General features: G+C 39.7%; 1 protein-coding gene across 1 annotated transcript in view; it reads right to left on the reverse strand.

The window, feature by feature from the left end:
- The window catches only part of LOC122791033 (exonuclease mut-7 homolog), a 347,235-nt gene extending 330,104 nt beyond the window's left edge, over window positions 1-17,131 (reverse strand). Inside the window, exon 1 of the mRNA XM_044058807.1 lies at window positions 17,042-17,131. Coding sequence (XP_043914742.1) covers window positions 17,042-17,093 — 52 coding nt within the window. The 5' untranslated portion in view covers window positions 17,094-17,131. The remainder of the gene's footprint in view (window positions 1-17,041) is intronic.
- Between the last annotated feature and the right edge of the window lie 2,022 nt (window positions 17,132-19,153).

A 19,153-nucleotide genomic window follows, 5' to 3' on the forward strand; every position in this document is an offset into this window, starting at 1 on the left:
GGTAAATACCTTGTTGAAGTCCAGCTACATAATATTCACATGCTTTGTACTGTCTGTAAAGCATTGTTATGCAAGTAAACTTAACATAACACTAGATGTTTGAATGATCAATGCTACAGTAGTCTAAGCTATATGGTTATATTCTGCAAAGGTATAACACCAGGACAGCTTTCAAAACTTAAGTGCAACTTCCATGTGCCCAAACTGTTACTCAGCTCGAGATACACTGACTAAAAAGACAAGTTTGAGCACCAAGCCCTTCAGAGCTTTTATGCCAACAAAGAGAGAGATGAAGTGGGGAAGGCTGAGGCATGAAACGATAATGCTAGGAACAACAAAACATAAAAGTCCACACCTTGGTTAAAACAACACACCAAAAAACAAGGGGGAAGGAGTAAGGGAGCAGCTACTGCAGTAGTGATCATTCCAGCGTCTACTGTTATGGTCAGTTTACTTACACAACTGTACCATGTTATTCATATTGATCACTGCTGTCATAGCCTAAGCTATACGAGTAGATTACCATAGTTTACAAATATTCTAAAGTAGGAGAAGAAGAATCCAGGACCCCCCTCTAGAATGATCCAGACCTAGAGAAGGAATCAAGCTTATAGTGCTTTGTAAAAGTATGCAAAGAGGACTATATTGCTGCTTTTAGAACATTTCTAGAATCCATCCCATTCCAAAAAGCTAGAAACAAAGCGAAGGCTTTGCCCCGATGGTATGTAGGATGCCTGTAAAATGAGATTGTGCTGTGAAACTATATTCCAAGTTGACAAGGCTAGTCTGCTAAGGGGTAAGACCTGATTCTCCCTTGCTTGTTGATGTTACACATGACTGAGGTATTTGTCTGTATCAACTTCAAGAGTTCCTGGGGACCAAAGATGATTCAGAGAGTTAAGTGGCTTCATCGGAGCAAGCATCTCTTTTATATGTATGTGCTAGTGTCTGTTCTTTGTGTCCCATACACCTTGCACTTTTAACCCTCCTGAAACGGCTCCCAAAGCACAGTCCTAGGCATCTGTGGTGACTGACTGCTTTGGAAAAGGGAGGGGGAAGGGGAGACCTGGATTTAAGGATATTTGCTGGCTCCACCACAAATTTCCCCTTCTAACAAATCCCAACATTGGGATTTGAAAGGACAAAGGATGTCTGTGCTTGGACCAAAGAGACTTCAGATGCCACTGTATCTTTCTCATGTAGAGTCTTGGCAGGGTTATCATGGGAATCATAGATACCATGAGAACCTAAGGTATTCCCTTGCAGTGACTGAAGACTAAGTGGAAAAAAATTAGAAATAGATCTTTTTTTTTGTTCCTGTGGAAGAAAAGCTCTTTGAACTCAGGTGACTAGCTGAAACTCCAGGACCGCAATCCCGTCTGAAGGAGTCAAAAAAGACTTTTGAATGTTCACTTGGAATCCCAGTTTATGTTAACAGATCTCCCACCTGAAAGAGAGAGATTCCTGACACTCTGACAAAGTCTCTGCAAAGATAAGCAAGTCATCGAAATATTTTTAAATACGTGATACAACTTTTAAACTGACAGGAAAAAAGAGCGCTCCCATTTAAAAGTACAATACAGTCTTGTGACAGTCTATCAAAACACAAACTTCTAGCTTTGAAATAACTTTCCTGAACAGGAAAGCATTATCAAAATTTTTTTTTAAAATAGGAAGTTTTTTTTTCCACTGAAGGGAACTTATCTGCCCAGCAAAGGAATAGCACAAGCCAACCGTTGATCCTCCAAAGCCTCAGAAGTGTACACTTCAGTAGCAGGAAAGCTCTTTAGGGCTTGGCACCCAAACTTGTCTTTTTAGTCAGCTCAGCTCAAGCTGACTAATAGTCTGGGTGTGTGGAAGGTACCCTGAAGCTTTGGAGGTTGGCTGCCTGCTATATCCTTACAGGATGTAACCTGTACATCTTAGGCTACTGCAGCCGACAGCAATATGAAGAACATCACAACTGATACTGTCACAGAACAGGATGCAAGTGGGCAGGAAATATTTTTTTCTTAACTGAAGCTATACTGCTGTTAATCTGAACAAAAATCAACAATCAGGAAGTCTACTAACCTGCCTTACATAAGCTTTTCCATCACCTTTTCAATACACCTATAATTATTTGGCTTATTCCTACAACCACCCTTTCAGCAAAAGAAATACACTGTCTTATTGCAGTACTGTGGGCACCATCATGTAACCAATGGGTCATAAAACACTTCTGTAAAAATAATTAATTTGCTTTGTGACTACTCAGCAGACATATTGATTATTAAAATATTTGTGAGAAGATGCATTCAGTTCTCAATAGCTCATAATGTGTAGAGTACTATTTGGACTCTCCTTCATGGTCTGTGAATGACTCATGCTCAATGTTGAGACATCGGGTATACTTCAGAGCTTCTCACAGGCCCATACAGTTTATTGAAATGACAGAAACCTTTCCTCTGAAGTTCCCCGTCAAACAAGTCTCTGAAACTATGCATTCTCCTCTATGTGCATGGAGTACCCTACCACTCTAGATGACTTAGCCCCTGTCTCTGAATTTTTCATTAGCAGCCTACTCATCGATCTCACAGAAAGACAAAAAGGGGCTGCTGCAGGTAAGGGACCAGGAAGATGTAAATATGTGAGGTGCAAAGGTAAGCAATCACAGGTGTAACACATGCCATGAAGACACCAGCAGCAGACATCAATCCAAAGGGCAAGGTTTTGAACTGATAGGTACCCAGAACAAAAGGTACAATATGAATGAAAATGTTATGATGTACATGTTTCATGTCTCCGGCATAATACCAGGCCTTTGCGCAGAATTCTGAACATCTTTATATTTCTGTATAGAACTTAATGATCCTGGATTCTGGATAAGTCAAAAAGTTTCAGTCTTTCCAGGGAATAGTAAAAACTGAACTAAATACCCTGTTTATCAGATACTGGTTCAACATGCATGCTGGCCAGGAGACTGAATATCTGTCTAAGCAGCCAATAAAGACAATATACAGAGTCTAGAGAAAAAGGAAGAGGGTACGTGAGAGAAGACGTGACAAGTTCCACGTGTGGCTCTACTCCAGCAGCTGAATGATCCTTATTTATAGGAGAAGAATAAAGCATTACCTAGGCATTCCTGCAAAAGAATCACTGGCCACTTCTGGTACTAAAGGAAAACGGTAAAGGAAGACTCAAAGGCTGAGAGTAACGATGTTGAGACTTTTCTACAGAAAAACTGACAACTATCGTGGGATGGATACATTCTACTGACTTTCTTTTTCTGTTTTCAAGCCTGAAGTGAAATATCACTGTCTTTTTTAATCATGCATAACTGATGGACACAGGCAAATTCTTGATCCTTCTCGTTAAGGTCAGGCACACCTGCTTAACTTGTCTGACAAAAATGTTAGCACTGGGTTAAGGAGAATTCCCTTCAAACTAGCTAGTTCATTATTAGCAGCACTAAAATATGTATACCTGTGACTAGCACTTGCTCTAAACTCGCGAAAAAGCACTAGGAAACCGTAATTTGTTACCAGCACTCACCTCTCCTTAGTCATAAGGAGGAAATAGTTGTGGGCACTAGACAGCCGACCAAGTACCTTGTCATAAAGTAAGGGAAAACAGCTCTTGTACTACAGAAAGAAAGCACCTAATCAGGCATGTCCAAGGGTCAGCTTCCGTTGATTTCTCCTGTCCACCTGGTGAATCTGAGCATACTGGGGTGATGCAGCAACTGCCTCATGTACAAAAATAACCCTCTCCTCCTACCACCAAACGCTACAACCTGTGAGAGATGCACTTACATAGCCAAACTGGAAGCAAAGCTCTCTCCACCCAAGATTGTGCTAGACAGTCAAGAGGAGAAGGTTAATACCCACACATCACCTCAAACAACACAGTCCTTCAAAACCCACACATAGCAACACAAAACCCACATATGCGGAGGCTCTTAACATTAACCTGTCCAAGCAACAAGGACCTCTGAAGCTGAAACGCAAACAAACACCACCCCCAAATACAACCAAAGTGTCACATAGCTCACAACACCAGTGTGCACCCACCAGCAGCCGCTAAGACAACACACCAACACTTTAGTCATAGGTGACTCTATAGTCAGGCACACTGACATCCCACTCAACAGGCTGAACAAGGAGAAAATTACAGTTAGTTGCCTGTCGGGTGCCAGGATCCGTCACATAATTCATGCAGTCAAGTCACCCTATAACAGGTACAAATATGACTCTGTCATTCCATGTTGGAGTGAATGACTTGAGACGTACCTCCCTGGACTACATGAAAAGAGACATGGAAGAGCTCTCGGATCATGTAGCCCAGGCAGGTATAACCCTAACCCTGAGTAGCATCCTGCCATCACCCAGAATGATACTACAGTATAAGGACAAAATGATTGACTTCAAATAATTGGCTAAGCTTCTGGTGTCATTCAAAGGGGATCCAGTATCAGTTTGCCTGGGATGACATGATCAACAAACCATGATGCTTTGCAAGAGATGGTTTGCACTTGTCACCCATGTGATTTAGGTTACTGGCTAAGGCTCTTGCCTCCCCTATAGTGTCTTTTTTAGGCAAGTGTCAAAGGACAAAACTACCACCGTAATGAGTACAAGCAAGCAAAATTTGAAGGTAATGCTACTCAATGCCAGAAGTTTAAACCTCAAGATGCACTCTCTCGGGGTTCTCCTAAAAATGGAGAACATCGATATCTGTGCAGTAACTGAGACCTGGTTCAAAGCTCCAGAGAGCACCCCTGCAATACCAGGCTACAACTCATACCACACTTTTCGGCCACCAAACCAGGACTGAAATACTAAAGGTGGACTAGTGTCCGTATTCACCAAGGATATTCACACCTCCAGGCTGGTTGCCCAACACAATGCATCTGAAATTCTCCAGGTGCAACTAACACTAGGTAAGACTGCAATACAAACTGCAGTTTGCTACAGATCCCCCACCATGTACCAAGATTCTCACTACACCTTTCTAAACATACTGGAAAATATTAAGATACAACCAAACACCCTAATACTGGGTGATTTCAACTGCCCTGCCATTAACTGGCAAAACTACTCCTGTACCAACACCTTTGCTCAACAGTTCTTGGAATTCATAAATTCCAACGCCCTAGAACAACTAATTCATCGTCCCACCAGGGGTACCAATATTCTAGAACCAGTCATTACCAGCAAGGAAGAACGATGCTTCACACCAGTGGTCACACCCCCTTGTTGGTCAGATCAGACCATAAGCTAATCACCCTTGACATCCACATCCCACCCCACCCCCCTTTAAGGAAACATTCGTAAAAAACTTCTCCAAAGCCAACTTCATGCTTCTCAAGTCAGAAGTTACAAACTTAATGACACCCATGCAGACGGGAACTGGAAGTTCAACTGCTGAATCCTACACTAAGGTGCTGTATGAGCACATTCACTTGTGCATGGACTGACACATCCCAAATAGAACCAATACGCTGTCCTCTAAAAAAAGGAAGAAAATCTGGTGGTCCCCTGCCATAAACAAGCTGTACAACAGAAGGAAGAAACTGTTGCAGAAAAGAGGAAGAACCCAGAATTCAAACAACTCCCTCACCAGCCTCAATAGAAAACTAAGATCCCTCATAAAATCTTCCAAAGCTAATTATGAAAACAAAATTGCCAAAGATTCCAAAGACAACCACAAGGCATTCTATAGCTATGTCAAGAATCTAAATGGCAATACTCCGACCTGCTCTGAGCTACAGCAAACTGGCACTAGATATACTGATCCCAAGGATATTGCCAATATCCTGGCAGAGAGATTCAGTGCCAATTTCACCCCCCTTTCACCCCCTAAAGGGCCCATCTCAATATGGAAAGAATGCCAATTTTCGGTAATCACGGGCACTCAGGTAAAAAACACACTCTCCAAAGCCAAGAATACAGCATCTATGGGATCAGACGATATCCCTAGCTGTGTACTGCATGAACTGGCACCTCACCAATGTGCCATGTTTAACCATAGCCTCACCTCAGGCTTCGAGCCCACAGAGTGGCACACAACTACAGTCATCCCACTCCAGAAGGGGGATCCACTTTGGATTCCCACTCCAGAAGGGGGATCCACTTTGGATGACGAGCCTGATCTGCAAGACCATGGAACTTATAAACAAAGACATTGGCAACCTTCAAACATTGAACCCCACCCAGTTTGGGTTGGTAAAGGGCCGATCTTGCCTCCTGAACCTGATCGACTTTTTCGAGTCAGTCTCCAGAGCTGTGGATGAGGGTAAGGTGGTTCACACAGCCTACTTGGACCTTGCCAAGGCTTTTGACACTATCCCCCACTCTGGAATCATAGATAAACTTACTAAGCTGGGCATTAATCCATACATCACTCAATGGGATGCAAACTAGCTTACTGACAGAACACACACTGTAAAAGTAGCCGACTCCAAATCCAGCTCCAGACAAGTGACAAGTGGTGTACCGCAGGCTTCTGTCCTGGGACCACTTTTGTCTGGCATCTGCTTCTCTGAAGTACAGGCCAACACTAAGAGACTCTGGCTTACAAAGTTCGCAGATGACTGTAAGCTGGGAGCCATTATTGAATCCCCAAATGATGTGGATATACTACAAAAGGGCCTTACCAAAACAGATGCTTGGTGCCACAGCCATGAGGTCAAGGTAAATGCCAAAAAATGTATAGTTGTCCCCTTTGGGAAAAAACATGTACCTGTAAACTACCACATAGGTACACTAAACACCAAAAGTGTGATAAGAGATCTAGGGACACAGGTGGACAGTGGTCTCACCTTTGATAACCACAAAGCCACAACAGTTAGAAAATCCTTCTATGTGGCACACCTCATCACTAAGGGCTTTTCATCCAGAAAAAAAGGAGGTCATTGTCCCTCTATACTCATCCCTCATTAGACCCATTATAAAATACAATGCCCCTTTTGGAATGTACCTCACAAGACATCTGCAACAACTAGAAAGGCCGCAGAAATACCTCACAAAAAGAATCACAGGCCTAAAGCAGATGCCTTATGCTGACCATCTGTAGAAACTCCAGCTATACTCTGTTGCATATCGCCTACTCAGAGGCGATCTCTGCCTAACATACAAGGCCATGTCAAACCCAGAGTTGTTGGACATGCTACACTTAAAGAAATCCCAATCCCTCCAAGCCACATACTCCAGGGATCTTAACCTTGTCATCACGATGAATAGAACATGCTGGAGGGATACGTTCCTGACCCAGAGACTGGAATAGGCTGCCCATACATGTCAGGCAGAACACCTCAAAGGCCCTCTTCAAGAGGAACGTTGACGATTGGATGGGAGAAAGGAAATTCACCCCGGGGATCACATCAGTAGCCCTGCAAGACAGGGGCCCAGGAAAGTAAATATTTGTGGGAAGCAATAGCCAGGGAATCATTATGGCTAGGCTTGTATAGGCCCTAAGGCCGATAGCCTAGTACCTACCTATGAACCTAATTCCTGAGGGACTACTGAACTTTGTTCTTTATACATGAGAAACAAAGCCACAAGTCCTTCTCCAAAAATCAACCGATACAGTGGATATAAAAAGTGTACACACCCTGTTAAAATGCCAGGTTTTTGTGATATAAAAAAATGAGACCACAATAAATCATTTCAAAACTTTTCCCACCTTTAATGTGACCTATAACCTGTACAATTCAATTGAAAAACAAACAAATCTGTTAGGGAAAATAATATAAAAAATAAAAAACATACAATAAGTTGGTTGCATAAGTGTGCACACCATTAAACTAATACTTTGTTGAAGCACCTTTTGATTTAATTACAGCATTCAGTCTTCTTGGGTAGGAGTCTATCAGCATATGGACTTGGCAATATTTGCCCACTCTTCTTTGCAAAAGTACTTCAAATCTGTCAGATTGCGAGGGCATCTCTTGTGCAAAGCACTCTGCAGGTCACCCCACAGATTTTCTACTGGATTTAGGTCAGGGCTCTGGCTGGGCCATTCCAAAACTTTAATTTTCTTCTGGTGAAGCCATTCTTTTGTTAATTTGGATGTCTGCTTGGGGTCATTGTTGTGTTGAAAGGTGAAACTCCTCTTCATCTTCAGCTTTCTAGCAGACGCCTGAATGTCTTGGGTCAAAAGTGACTGGTTTTTGGAACTGTTCATAATTCCCTCCACCTTGACTAAAGCCCCAGTTCCACCTAAAGAAAAGCAACCCCAAAGCATGATACTGCCACCACCATGCTGCACCATGGGGATGGTGTTCTTTTGGTGATGCAAAATGTTGTTTTGGCGCCAAACATACCTTTTGGAATTGTGGTCAAAAAGTTCAACCTTAGTCTCATCAGAGACATCATAACACATTTTCCCACATGCTTTTGGGAGACGATGTATTATTTTGCAAATTTTAGCCTGGCCTGGATGTTTTTCTGTGTAAGAAAAGGCTTCCGTCTTTCAAACCTACTCCATAGACCAGACATATGGAGAATACGGGAGATTGTTGTCACATGTAGTACACAATCAGTACTTGTTAGAAATTCCTGCAGCTCCTTCAGTGTTGCTGTAGGTCTCTTGGCAGCCTCCCTGACCAGTTTTCGTCTTGTCTTTTCATAAATTTTGGAGGGATGTCCAGTTATTTGCAACGTCACTGTTGTCCCATATTTTCTCTACTTTTTGATGACCGTCTTCACTGTGTTCCATGGTATATCCAATGCTGTGGAAATATTTTTATACCCTTCTCCTGACTGATACCTTTCAACAATGAGATCCCTTTGATGCGTTGTAAGCGCTGTGCGAACCATGGCTTTTGCTGTAGCAGGCAAGTGAGTAAAAGTCAGGAAAATCCTAATAGGACAGCTGAACTTTATTTGGGGTTAATCAGAGTCTCTTTAACTGATGGCAGGTGTGTACCCAAGAAGACTGAATGCTACAGTTAAAGCAAAAGGTGCTTCAACAAAGTATTAATTTAAGGCTGTGCACACTTATGCAACCAGCTTACTGTACATTTTTTATTTTTTAGCAGGGGTGTGTACACTTTTTATATCCACTGTATACAGCTGTCACAGCCTCCACACCTATTCAGCCATATATAGCCTGGGAGGTGAACACCCCCCCCTACTTTATTTTGTGCTTGTTTTTTTTTTTTTTTTTTTTTTTTAATGGATCAGCGATTTTTTTCCCTGGGGGAAAACAATTGTTGATCCCTGTGTTTGGCATTTTGGATTTTCGAAGTGTTTGGGTTGATTATACAGCATTTGCAATTTCAAGCGTTTGCTGACATAATATAGACCCGAAATACTTGGGATTATTATTTAACAAAACATTCCTTCCAGTCACCTATTGAATAGTCAATGACTTAAATCAACTCAAAGTACCAAACAATTTTCATAACATCTTAGCAAATGAGAGGTACTGAGCAGCAACTATTAATAAGTTAATACTGAGAGAGAGCTGTAGCTATGTCAGTGCATTACATGGTACCCCCAGGCAAAACACCCATGTACTACCCACTCCTCGTCCAAAAATAATTATTCAGAACTGAGGGCTTGAAACAAGTCTTCAGCTCTCCGGGAAAAGAACTACTATGTATCTAACACGCACACACACACAGACACACACAGACACACACACACACACACACACACACACACACACACACACACACACACACACACACACACACACACACACACACACATATATGCAATCGTCACTTTCTAAGAGTTGCTAATTGGCCCATGACTTGCAAATGCACAAAAAGCAGTGCTTCTTAAATGCTTTCCCTGCAGGCACTACTTGCAAGAACCAAATAACACCCCTTCCACAATACCACTCATGTCCCCTAACAGTCTGCACCTCAAGGCAGCAAACTTTCCTCCACCACTGCTATGGTTCTGATCAATGCACCTAGAATACACCTCACCTAGGTGGCCTGTCTTTCATTACAAATTTAACAATACAGTAGTCTAGTACAAATAAGATTCTTCACTTCACCCACCTGGCTACTGCTCTACTATATAAAATGCAGAAATTTTATAATACTGAATGACAATTACTGCTCTCCACTAGCAAACATATTTCTTATAAGAGTCTTATAATAACAGACTTATGATAAGCAGTCTCAAAGTACACAGGCCTCAGTTCTCATTGCAGGCTGTGAAAAAGCTTCATCAAGCTGCCTTACAGAATAGTTTACAAAAAGAGATCTATCAGAAAGGAAAAGCTTTCATTGTTGAAGAGAGAAAAAAAATGCAAGCACAGTTCAAGATGGAATCACTTTTGATTGTTTCACGGATTCTTCTTGTACAGCCACAACCAAATTTCTATTTGGAGCTTCACAAAAGAAGCTGACGGCTTCCTGATGCTATTCATTGTAAATATGGATTAAACTATGTCTTTTACATTGTAAATGCAATGTAAATGTGTATTAACCCCATTTTCTTCCTGCATGATGTTATACAATATATATTTCTGTTATTGATTCTGTTCTTGTTGCCCTGGTCACAGCTGAAAATTATCACTGATCAGCCTCCTTACTTAACTAATGACAGATGGAAACAGAGGTAGACAGATATACAGATAGATACATTGGATAGATATGTATGTAGACTGTTAGGTATACAGAATGACATACAGCTGACCAGACAGACAGACAGGTAGACTGATAGGCAGACAGACAGATAGAAGTGCAGCAGAAAAGATGAATCCATATTAAAACATTTAAGTCTACCCCTCTAGCAACACAGTTTATACCCTGTCCCTGTGAGTCAACAAAAGCAAAGGCCCAGAAGCTAATAAGTAGTTTTGTTACTTGAGCTACGTCACTATGATGAGCTACAACAGCCACTTTTATTCATTCTTGTTCTACTCCTACTCCCTCTGGGATTTATATGAATAGCAAAGTATGAGATACATAAGTCATTCTTGGCCCAGCGCCCAGCTTTCATTTGCTTCAGACTACCTCCAGCCCCCGTGCCCCCATGCCCACACACTTTTATCTGTTTTCCAGTAAAGGAAAACATAAATAATTTATCTGCTGCAAGATCAGACCAGGCTGATGTCATTTCACCTATGAAGGATGCTTTTTGATCCACTGTAAAATATTTTCAAAAGAAACACAATACGGGTAGAACATGAAGCGGACTTGTCATCATTTTACAAGTACCTTTGGCCCTGCAAGTCACATGACTCATAACTCTTCCCCAAACACACAAAAACAATTCACTTCTGCTCAAAGAGAAATGTGCTGGACCCTAATGCCTTTCATGGAAGGTGCATGAACTCTCAGATACGGTTACATTTTGAGTGCCCTGTATATGCACACCTTGTCAATCAGAACATTCTGAGATGTCTTTTTATTCTCAAAGAACAAAACGTGGCAGAAACACTTTTCCCTCAATCCATGAAAAATCTAAAAAGTAACAGAAGCAAACTGATGCTATGGACATTTTAGAAAATTTGGCCTTGCTGTAGATTCTATGTAACTAAACTTTGATTGCCACATTGACCTAACCATCAAAACAGTTAATAAAAAGATAGGTGCCCTCTATAGACTTAAGCCCTTTCTTACACCTACCACCAGGGTGTCTCTAGCCCAAACTCATCTCATCTCTACATTATTGTATGCTTCTCCTTCTCTCATAAACCTTTCAAAATCTAACCTTTAAAAACTTGCCACAGCTTACCATAGCATTGCCAGGTTTGCCACAGGTTCCCCATTTCGAACCCATCATTGTGTTAATCTCAAAAAGCTTGACTGGCTCGAACTCCAAAATCTTATTCTCCTACATCAACTAGTTATCACCTATAAAATTCTCCATTACCCTACTAATACTCCCATACTTAATAACCTTATTGCTCCTTACAGGAATCTTACTTCCCTCCGCTCAGCTAACAAACTACTAGTTGCCACTTTCAAATCACACAATAAAGCTGGTGACTCCTTGTTTACAAATAGTGTTGGCTCATACTGGAATAAACTTCCCACAGAACTGACCACTCTAGGCTCTCCACAACTTTTCAAGAAACAACTAAAGAACTATTTCAAATCTGACTGGCTATGCCCTTGCTCTAATCCTGACTGACCTCAGCATCCAAGTCTCTTTACAGTTCTCTCCTTTACTCTTCTACTGTCTCTATCACTACTACTACCCCTCCTCTGTAGCTCACCTTCAATGTCACTTGCATTTACTTTCCTACAACATCCCTTTTTTCGTTCTACTTGATATATTACTGCAACCAGTCATCTCTCCATTTATTTAAACCTTATCCTACTCCCTGATGTGCTGTTTCTTTATAACTAGTGCCCTAGTACTAAATGTTTATCATTATTGTTAATACTGTACATATTATATAGACTCTTGGGCGAGTCACTAGTGCTGTTTCTTTATAACTAGTGCCCCGGTACTAAATGTTTATCATTATTGTTAATACTGTACATATTATATAGACTCTTGGGCGAGTCACTAGTGCTGTTTCTTTATAACTAGTGCCCCGGTACTAAATGTTTATCATTATTGTTAATACTGTACATATTATATAGACTCTTGGGCGAGTCACTAGTGCTGTTTCTTTATAACTAGTGCCCCGGTACTAAATGTTTATCATTATTGTTAATACTGTACATATTATATAGACTCTTTTGTGAGTCACTAGTGCTGTTTCTTTATAACTAGTGCCCTGGTACTAAATGTTTATCATTATTGTTAATACTGTACATATTATATAGACTCTTTTGCGAGTCACTAGTGCTGTTTCTTTATAACTAGTGCCCTGGTACTAAATGTTTATCATTATTGTTAATACTGTACATATTATATAGACTCTTGGGCGAGTCACTATTCTCTCTCTCTCTTCAACTTTAATATTCTTGCCTTGTAAAGAATATGGGATTAGAAATCCTCACTGTATTTTAGATTTTGTTGAATTTGCTTCTATTCTGTTACTCTGTTAATAGTTCTTTACATCCCTATAATTTGTTATCTTACTGTGCTGTTTTCATGTTCTTTTATGATTTACTAGTATATAGTGGAGCTTTTCTCCTCGGGCCTCTGCTGAAAATGGACATGTATCCAGCCAGACTAGCCAGGTCAACAAATGTAAAATAAAAATAAATAAATAAATAAATGGTTGTTAACACAGAAATAAGTTCATTTGACTGCCACTGATAAAAAAAAAATGTACCAAATTCCAGCAACATTGTATTTTGTAATTATTTAAATTAGGTTATATCAATTGTCACAAACATTAAATAAGCAACATTTAGTAACGTACACCGCCCCTTTTTTACAGACTAAATATTTTACAGAAATATGATTAACTCAAAAACTATAAGAATTATAAAAAACATAATTCAAACATTATACTTTTCTTAAAACCATTAGCCAAAACTCATAAAATCCCTATCACTTTACAGGACACAAAGAACATACACATTTTTAAATAAGTCAAAGAACCATGACATAAAATGTAATTTCACAAAAAGGTATATTTTGAAGCGAGTCAGCAAAAATGGGATTCATCTGGAAAAACAAAAAAGATGAAGTCAAAATATAAAAATATATGTTCAGTGTGTTCCCAAACACTGTTCCTCCCTGATGTTTGGGTTCATCTAATTCCATGTAGTAAGGAAACAGTGTGTGTGAGTGGAAACTGTTTAAAAGTAGCATGTATGAATGACAAACTAATGTTAACACAAATATATATATAGAATATTCAACATTATTCTTTTGTGCAGCATTTAAATTCATTGCAGATACAAACTGAATACAATACAGTTGTACTTGCTGCTAGAAATATCTGCCTACATACTAGAATGTACCTTTACCTAAATAAAATGAACACTACACTTTACAACTGCTTGTACTACCTTAGCAAAAAACAATTAAAATTAGTTACTACTGGAATAGCCAGACACTGCTAGGTATGCCAAGTCTATACATTTAATATTAAAATAATATTTTTATGTCACAGTCATCAATTGGGCTATATGGCTGTCTCACAGTAGTACAGTATGGCTGTAATGTTTAGCAGCCCATTCCAGTAAAAAAGTGCAAGCAAGAACAGACACCTGAATTTGCACAGAGACACGAAGGCTATTCAAGTTTCAGATGTGTGACATCACAAATCTCTTTTAGATGGTATCTACATGTGTGTGTGTGTAAGGTGATTCACTAAGGGAAGAAGGTCAATGGCAGGAAAACAAGAGAGAGGGTATGAGGTGCTAGAAATGTGAATAAGTTTACTGTCATTACTAATAAGAAAAATGAACAAGTGTCACTGGCAAACAAAGTCAAGGGGCATATAAAGAAATCAAGTAAATTCTGTCTATCTGCACTAGTATGAACAGAACACTCTTTAGGCAGCACAGGGATACAAAACATAAGAGCTACAATCAGAATTCCTGTAGAACACAGTACATTATTAAATCCCATGTGTGCCTGAGACAAAAGGAATTTGTGAGCTGAACCCTTCCACGTGCTCCCCAGCTCATTAGCATAATATGTACCAGGAACACAGCTAAGCCTTTGACGAGTAAAGGAACGAAACCTGAAAGGTCTGCAGAAGAATAACGTATAAGCAGGGCTCTGGAAGGGAGAAATTCAGTCGTCTTTCCAGCCAAAGGAAATTTTCAAGCTGAGACATACAAGTTACAAGATACACAAACTCAAACTTCATTGCAGCTAAGAAGTCAGTTTATACACTCCAGGTAATGGTCAAAGTACAGATGAAATAAAAACTGATGACAAGAGTTTAAAATTAAACTTTCTAAAAAATAAACTCAACCTACTTATGAACAACATGTCAGGATTAGACAGTCACCGTGTCAGCAGCACATGACAGGCTAACAGACCTTGCATGCTGTCTCTCTAAGGCTCATGTTTTACTGTATCTCAGGAAGCCCCTGTCCATAAAACTGAGTGGTCTGCAATACAATCGATGATAAAGAGACACCTGACCGATTTGGACAGGCTGTGATGCTGCCTTCTGGGGAAACATCCCGAGAACAAGGCAGGTATGTGGCAGAACAGGAGAATGACATGCTGTAATGACAAAAAACAGTCAAGGGAAGTTGAACAACTTAGAAGTGGTACAAAACAGAGAGACCTTGAAAACATAAAAACACACGTGACATTTTTAAGGGCATAGTCAAGTTAGTGGTGTCATATTCTTCAACCTAATTCCTATTTTTTGACTCCTATACACATCCATTGCATCCTTTAAATTGAATACAGTAGTATACTATTCTAAAGTTTTTCTAGTAAAGAATTCCACAAATCCAGCACCAAAGATTTTATAGCTTAAGAACATTAAAACAGATGCCTTTCAATCTCTTCTACAGTTCCCCTTATATCCTGATGAATTCAAATGTTGTAAATCTATACATACTATAATGTAAAAACATGCACACACAGTAAATCTATCCTGCTGTGCCGCAGCCATCGCATGTTGCATAATTCCAAGCTAGTACACATCTCATTAAGAAAAACTTACTCTAATATCCTCAGTTTATCGCTTTCTCTGTCCTTTCAGTTTTCTTTATACAACACTTTCTTCTTCATGATCACAGCAGAACTCCACACTAAGCTTGCTTCATAGCAGACTTCTGTGTACAACAGGATTAACCCTGGGCATTTCTATTTAACTCCCACTCAGAGATCCCATACTGATGTACTTGTCATGCTACAAACTGTCTTAATGCATAGTGTAGTTATAAACGGAGAAGTAGTAGCAATAAAAAAATGCGGAGAAAGGAATTTCTGGTAGGACGGTGGCTGGCGTTCCCTCACATGCTATACACACAGGATGACTCTGTCTTTGTGAAGCAGTACACAGGTCGTTTTATGTCACTGTGATATATGCAGATCTAGGCTAAAGGAAAATAATAGATACTAAATGGTCAAGCAGGTATTTCTTTTATTAGTCTGCATCTCCGAAGCCGTTTCATTTGTTTTCTTGCCATTACTTCTTCCCTGTACCTGCTTACCATGATGCAGCTGTTATGGCTACTAAGTCCAGTTTACTCCTGTTTATCGGTCAAGAGCATAACCACAAGCAGGCTGCCATCAGAGGCATTATTCCTGAAGCCGTACCATTCCAGTGACAGCCTAGACGGTCCTATGGAATGGATATGAAATGGGGCAGTGCAAGAGATTGTTACCTCTCTCCTTAAATGATGTTACCCCCTTATAGGCAGATGGCTCCATACATCTCCAGTCTCCATCAAGGAATGTAAGCACAGTACATGTCCCAGGACACCCACTCCAAACCCTGACCCCTGGGATAGGGGCGCAAACTCCATTTGATCATTCCTTTTCTTCCAAAGCTAGCCCCCCTCAGTGTGTGTGGGTCGCTAACAGAGCCCAGGTCATATGGGTTGCTGTCACTTTATCATCCACTAATTCAGACCACCCTGTGTTTCTTTGCAGAGCAACACCTAATTACCTAATTTCAGCACCAAACCACAGATATTTCCAAATGCCATAGCACAACATACACCCTAATTTAATTTCCAAGACAAAATACTCTTGCCATCTGACCTAGCTCTCATTGTTACTGACTATACATGTCAGATTCAAATCAGCTACAGTCTCTGCCCACCACAGTAAATTCCCTATTTCTAATTCTATTTCCAAGCATGTGTTACAAAGGAGCAGTTGGACATCTGACTGACCCCTGTGGTACTCCTCAGCACATTTAAAAATATGTACCATTATGGCCCTCTCATAATGATTCCCCATGCACTATCCTGCAACCCAATTCTGGACACATACCACAGGGACAATGTTAAACTGCACGTGAAGCATTTTTGTTGACTAACCAGTCACATGACGTCTCGCTGAATGTTCTACAGAAGTTCAGAAATACAATTAAGACTGACAAATCCTTGTCTCTGGCACCAGCAACCAAACATAAGTCTAAGGTGTCAGCAATCGACAATCTACCTTTGAAATACCTAGTTTTGCCACATGCTATGCAGATAAAGAAGTGCTATTAAAAGCACTATTCCAGGCACATACTGTTATAAAGTAAATGCACTTACCTGCAGCGTCTGTGTCTGGCAGGTAACCTTTGTATTTCATCAGTTTTGTCATTTCCTTGCTGGAGACCTTCAGGTACTTATCACAATTACACACCTAAAAAAAGAACAACAATAACATATTTAGAAAGAACTCTTGATATTTTAACAAGATGACAGTAGTCAAATGGGCTGCAGTTAATCTATAATGCACTTCAGTGAAACTATTTTTTTTATATAACATTTGTTAAATGGATAAGTGAACTGATCCAAGGAGTCAGGCCAAAAGACAAAATATACACAAAGGTAAACATATATTAACAGCAGAAAAACAAACAAAGGTACACAAGTATATATAACCGTGATTTATAAATATAATTATACAGTAGCAGCATTCCAAACATTATGTTGGTGACAGAAGGCTTTCAGTCATGAAACCTTAGGAGAAGCTTTATACCAACATAGCACCATGCTCAGTAATTTCATTAGGAAGGCAGTACGTGTCAAAGTAATGAGACGAGGGATGAATCATCAAAGGTAGAAAGGAGTTTGTGGTACAAGCTCCACAATGTATGTTTCAAATAAGGGGAAGAAAGGAATTTGTGGCAGGAGAATTTCTAGAATGCAGAAGTTCTAGACATATACAGAGAACAGGAAGGAATAAAAAATGGGGGAAGAGTTTGCTGGAGGTCTGTCACATATTACTCGCAATATGTACAAAATCTACGATTTACACTATGCACATAGGACGATTTTGGCCTTGTGACGCAACATACACAAGTTATTTTCTGTCACTGCGATATATGGAAATTTAGGCTACAGTGGAATAATAAATAATAAGTGGTCCATCAGGTACTTCTTTTATTAGCGTGTACCTCTGAAGTAGTTACATTTGTTTTCTTCAGACAGATATATTTCTTGAGAAGTTTTGTACAACTTGAGATTGCCTATTGTGCTACTGTTCTGAGGAAGAGTATTCCAGCTTGTTGGGGCAGCTGTAGTGAATGCTTTTTCAGTAGCAGATAATTTGAAAGGTGGTCTCAATTGCTTTATGCCCTCTTGATTTCTAAATTAGCAAAATGTTTAATAATGTGTATTTTAGTAGTAAATAAAATATCTCAGTATTAAGTATGACAGGATTTAAATAGAAATGATTGTTAGCCAATGAATGTTATTTATGGTGGCACAGTGATGTCTGTTACCTAGATCTGTACATCTTTTATTTTCAGATGCTTGAATAAGGGCTGTATTTTGCAATGGATGTAAAGTACTAATAGGAAGCAAACGTCAGTCCTGAGAATAAGAGCTTCAGATGTGATGGCTTGTCTTGCATATTTAAATAGATTAAATATTTTATAAGAGATGTTTACTTGTCTATGTTTTAGCATGAATACGTAAGGAAACATTCTGCTAGAGTATTAGTCCCAAGTATTTTTGATGCCCTGTCCTGGGTAGGAGATTGTGTTTTGTAATAACAGTAATGTCTTGGGAACTTTCAAACTTCAAACATCACATCTGATCTTCCAAACATCCTAGCTGTGTCTCTTGAAGTGTTCATTGTTAAGCTGTATGTATTTAACCATATTCATACAAGGCTGAAGTCTTCCAAAGAGATTTAGTGAGGTACTTGTCATTTTGTCTCAGTTAGTAGAAATAAACAAGTGCTATTAAAAGCACTACACCAGGAACATACTGTGGATTAACATGGAAAATAAGAGGGACTCCGGCACCTTTTGTAATGCACTCAGATTCATATTGTGTGTTATATCCAAAAAACTCTAAAAGTTCTGTTAATAAGAAGTCGTCTTTAAACCAAGTAGAGATTTCCATGAAAATTCAGCTGCTGTTTATTTTTTGTAATATTATATTACGAACAACAGTGTCAAAATAGAGGGCAAAACATGCTAGGTCTACAGCTAATGGGGCTTGGCTTTACTGGTCTGAATTTATCAATAAAGACTTATTAAAAGTAAAAAGTCATTGGGCATACAGAAGGCAATGGACCTGGAAAACATGCATGTCTTTAGAAAGCCATTTCCATATTTCCTACTGGTCTCCTTCAAAGGAGTTTTAAGATTTACACGGTGGTGACACTGGTGACTTTAATTGTTTTGCTCTCTTTAAAAGAAGAAATAT

The sequence above is a fragment of the Protopterus annectens genome, chromosome 16.part0, assembly GCF_019279795.1.
Source record: "Protopterus annectens isolate FY-2018-M chromosome 16.part0, PAN1.0, whole genome shotgun sequence".
Lineage (NCBI taxonomy): Eukaryota > Metazoa > Chordata > Ceratodontiformes > Protopteridae > Protopterus > Protopterus annectens.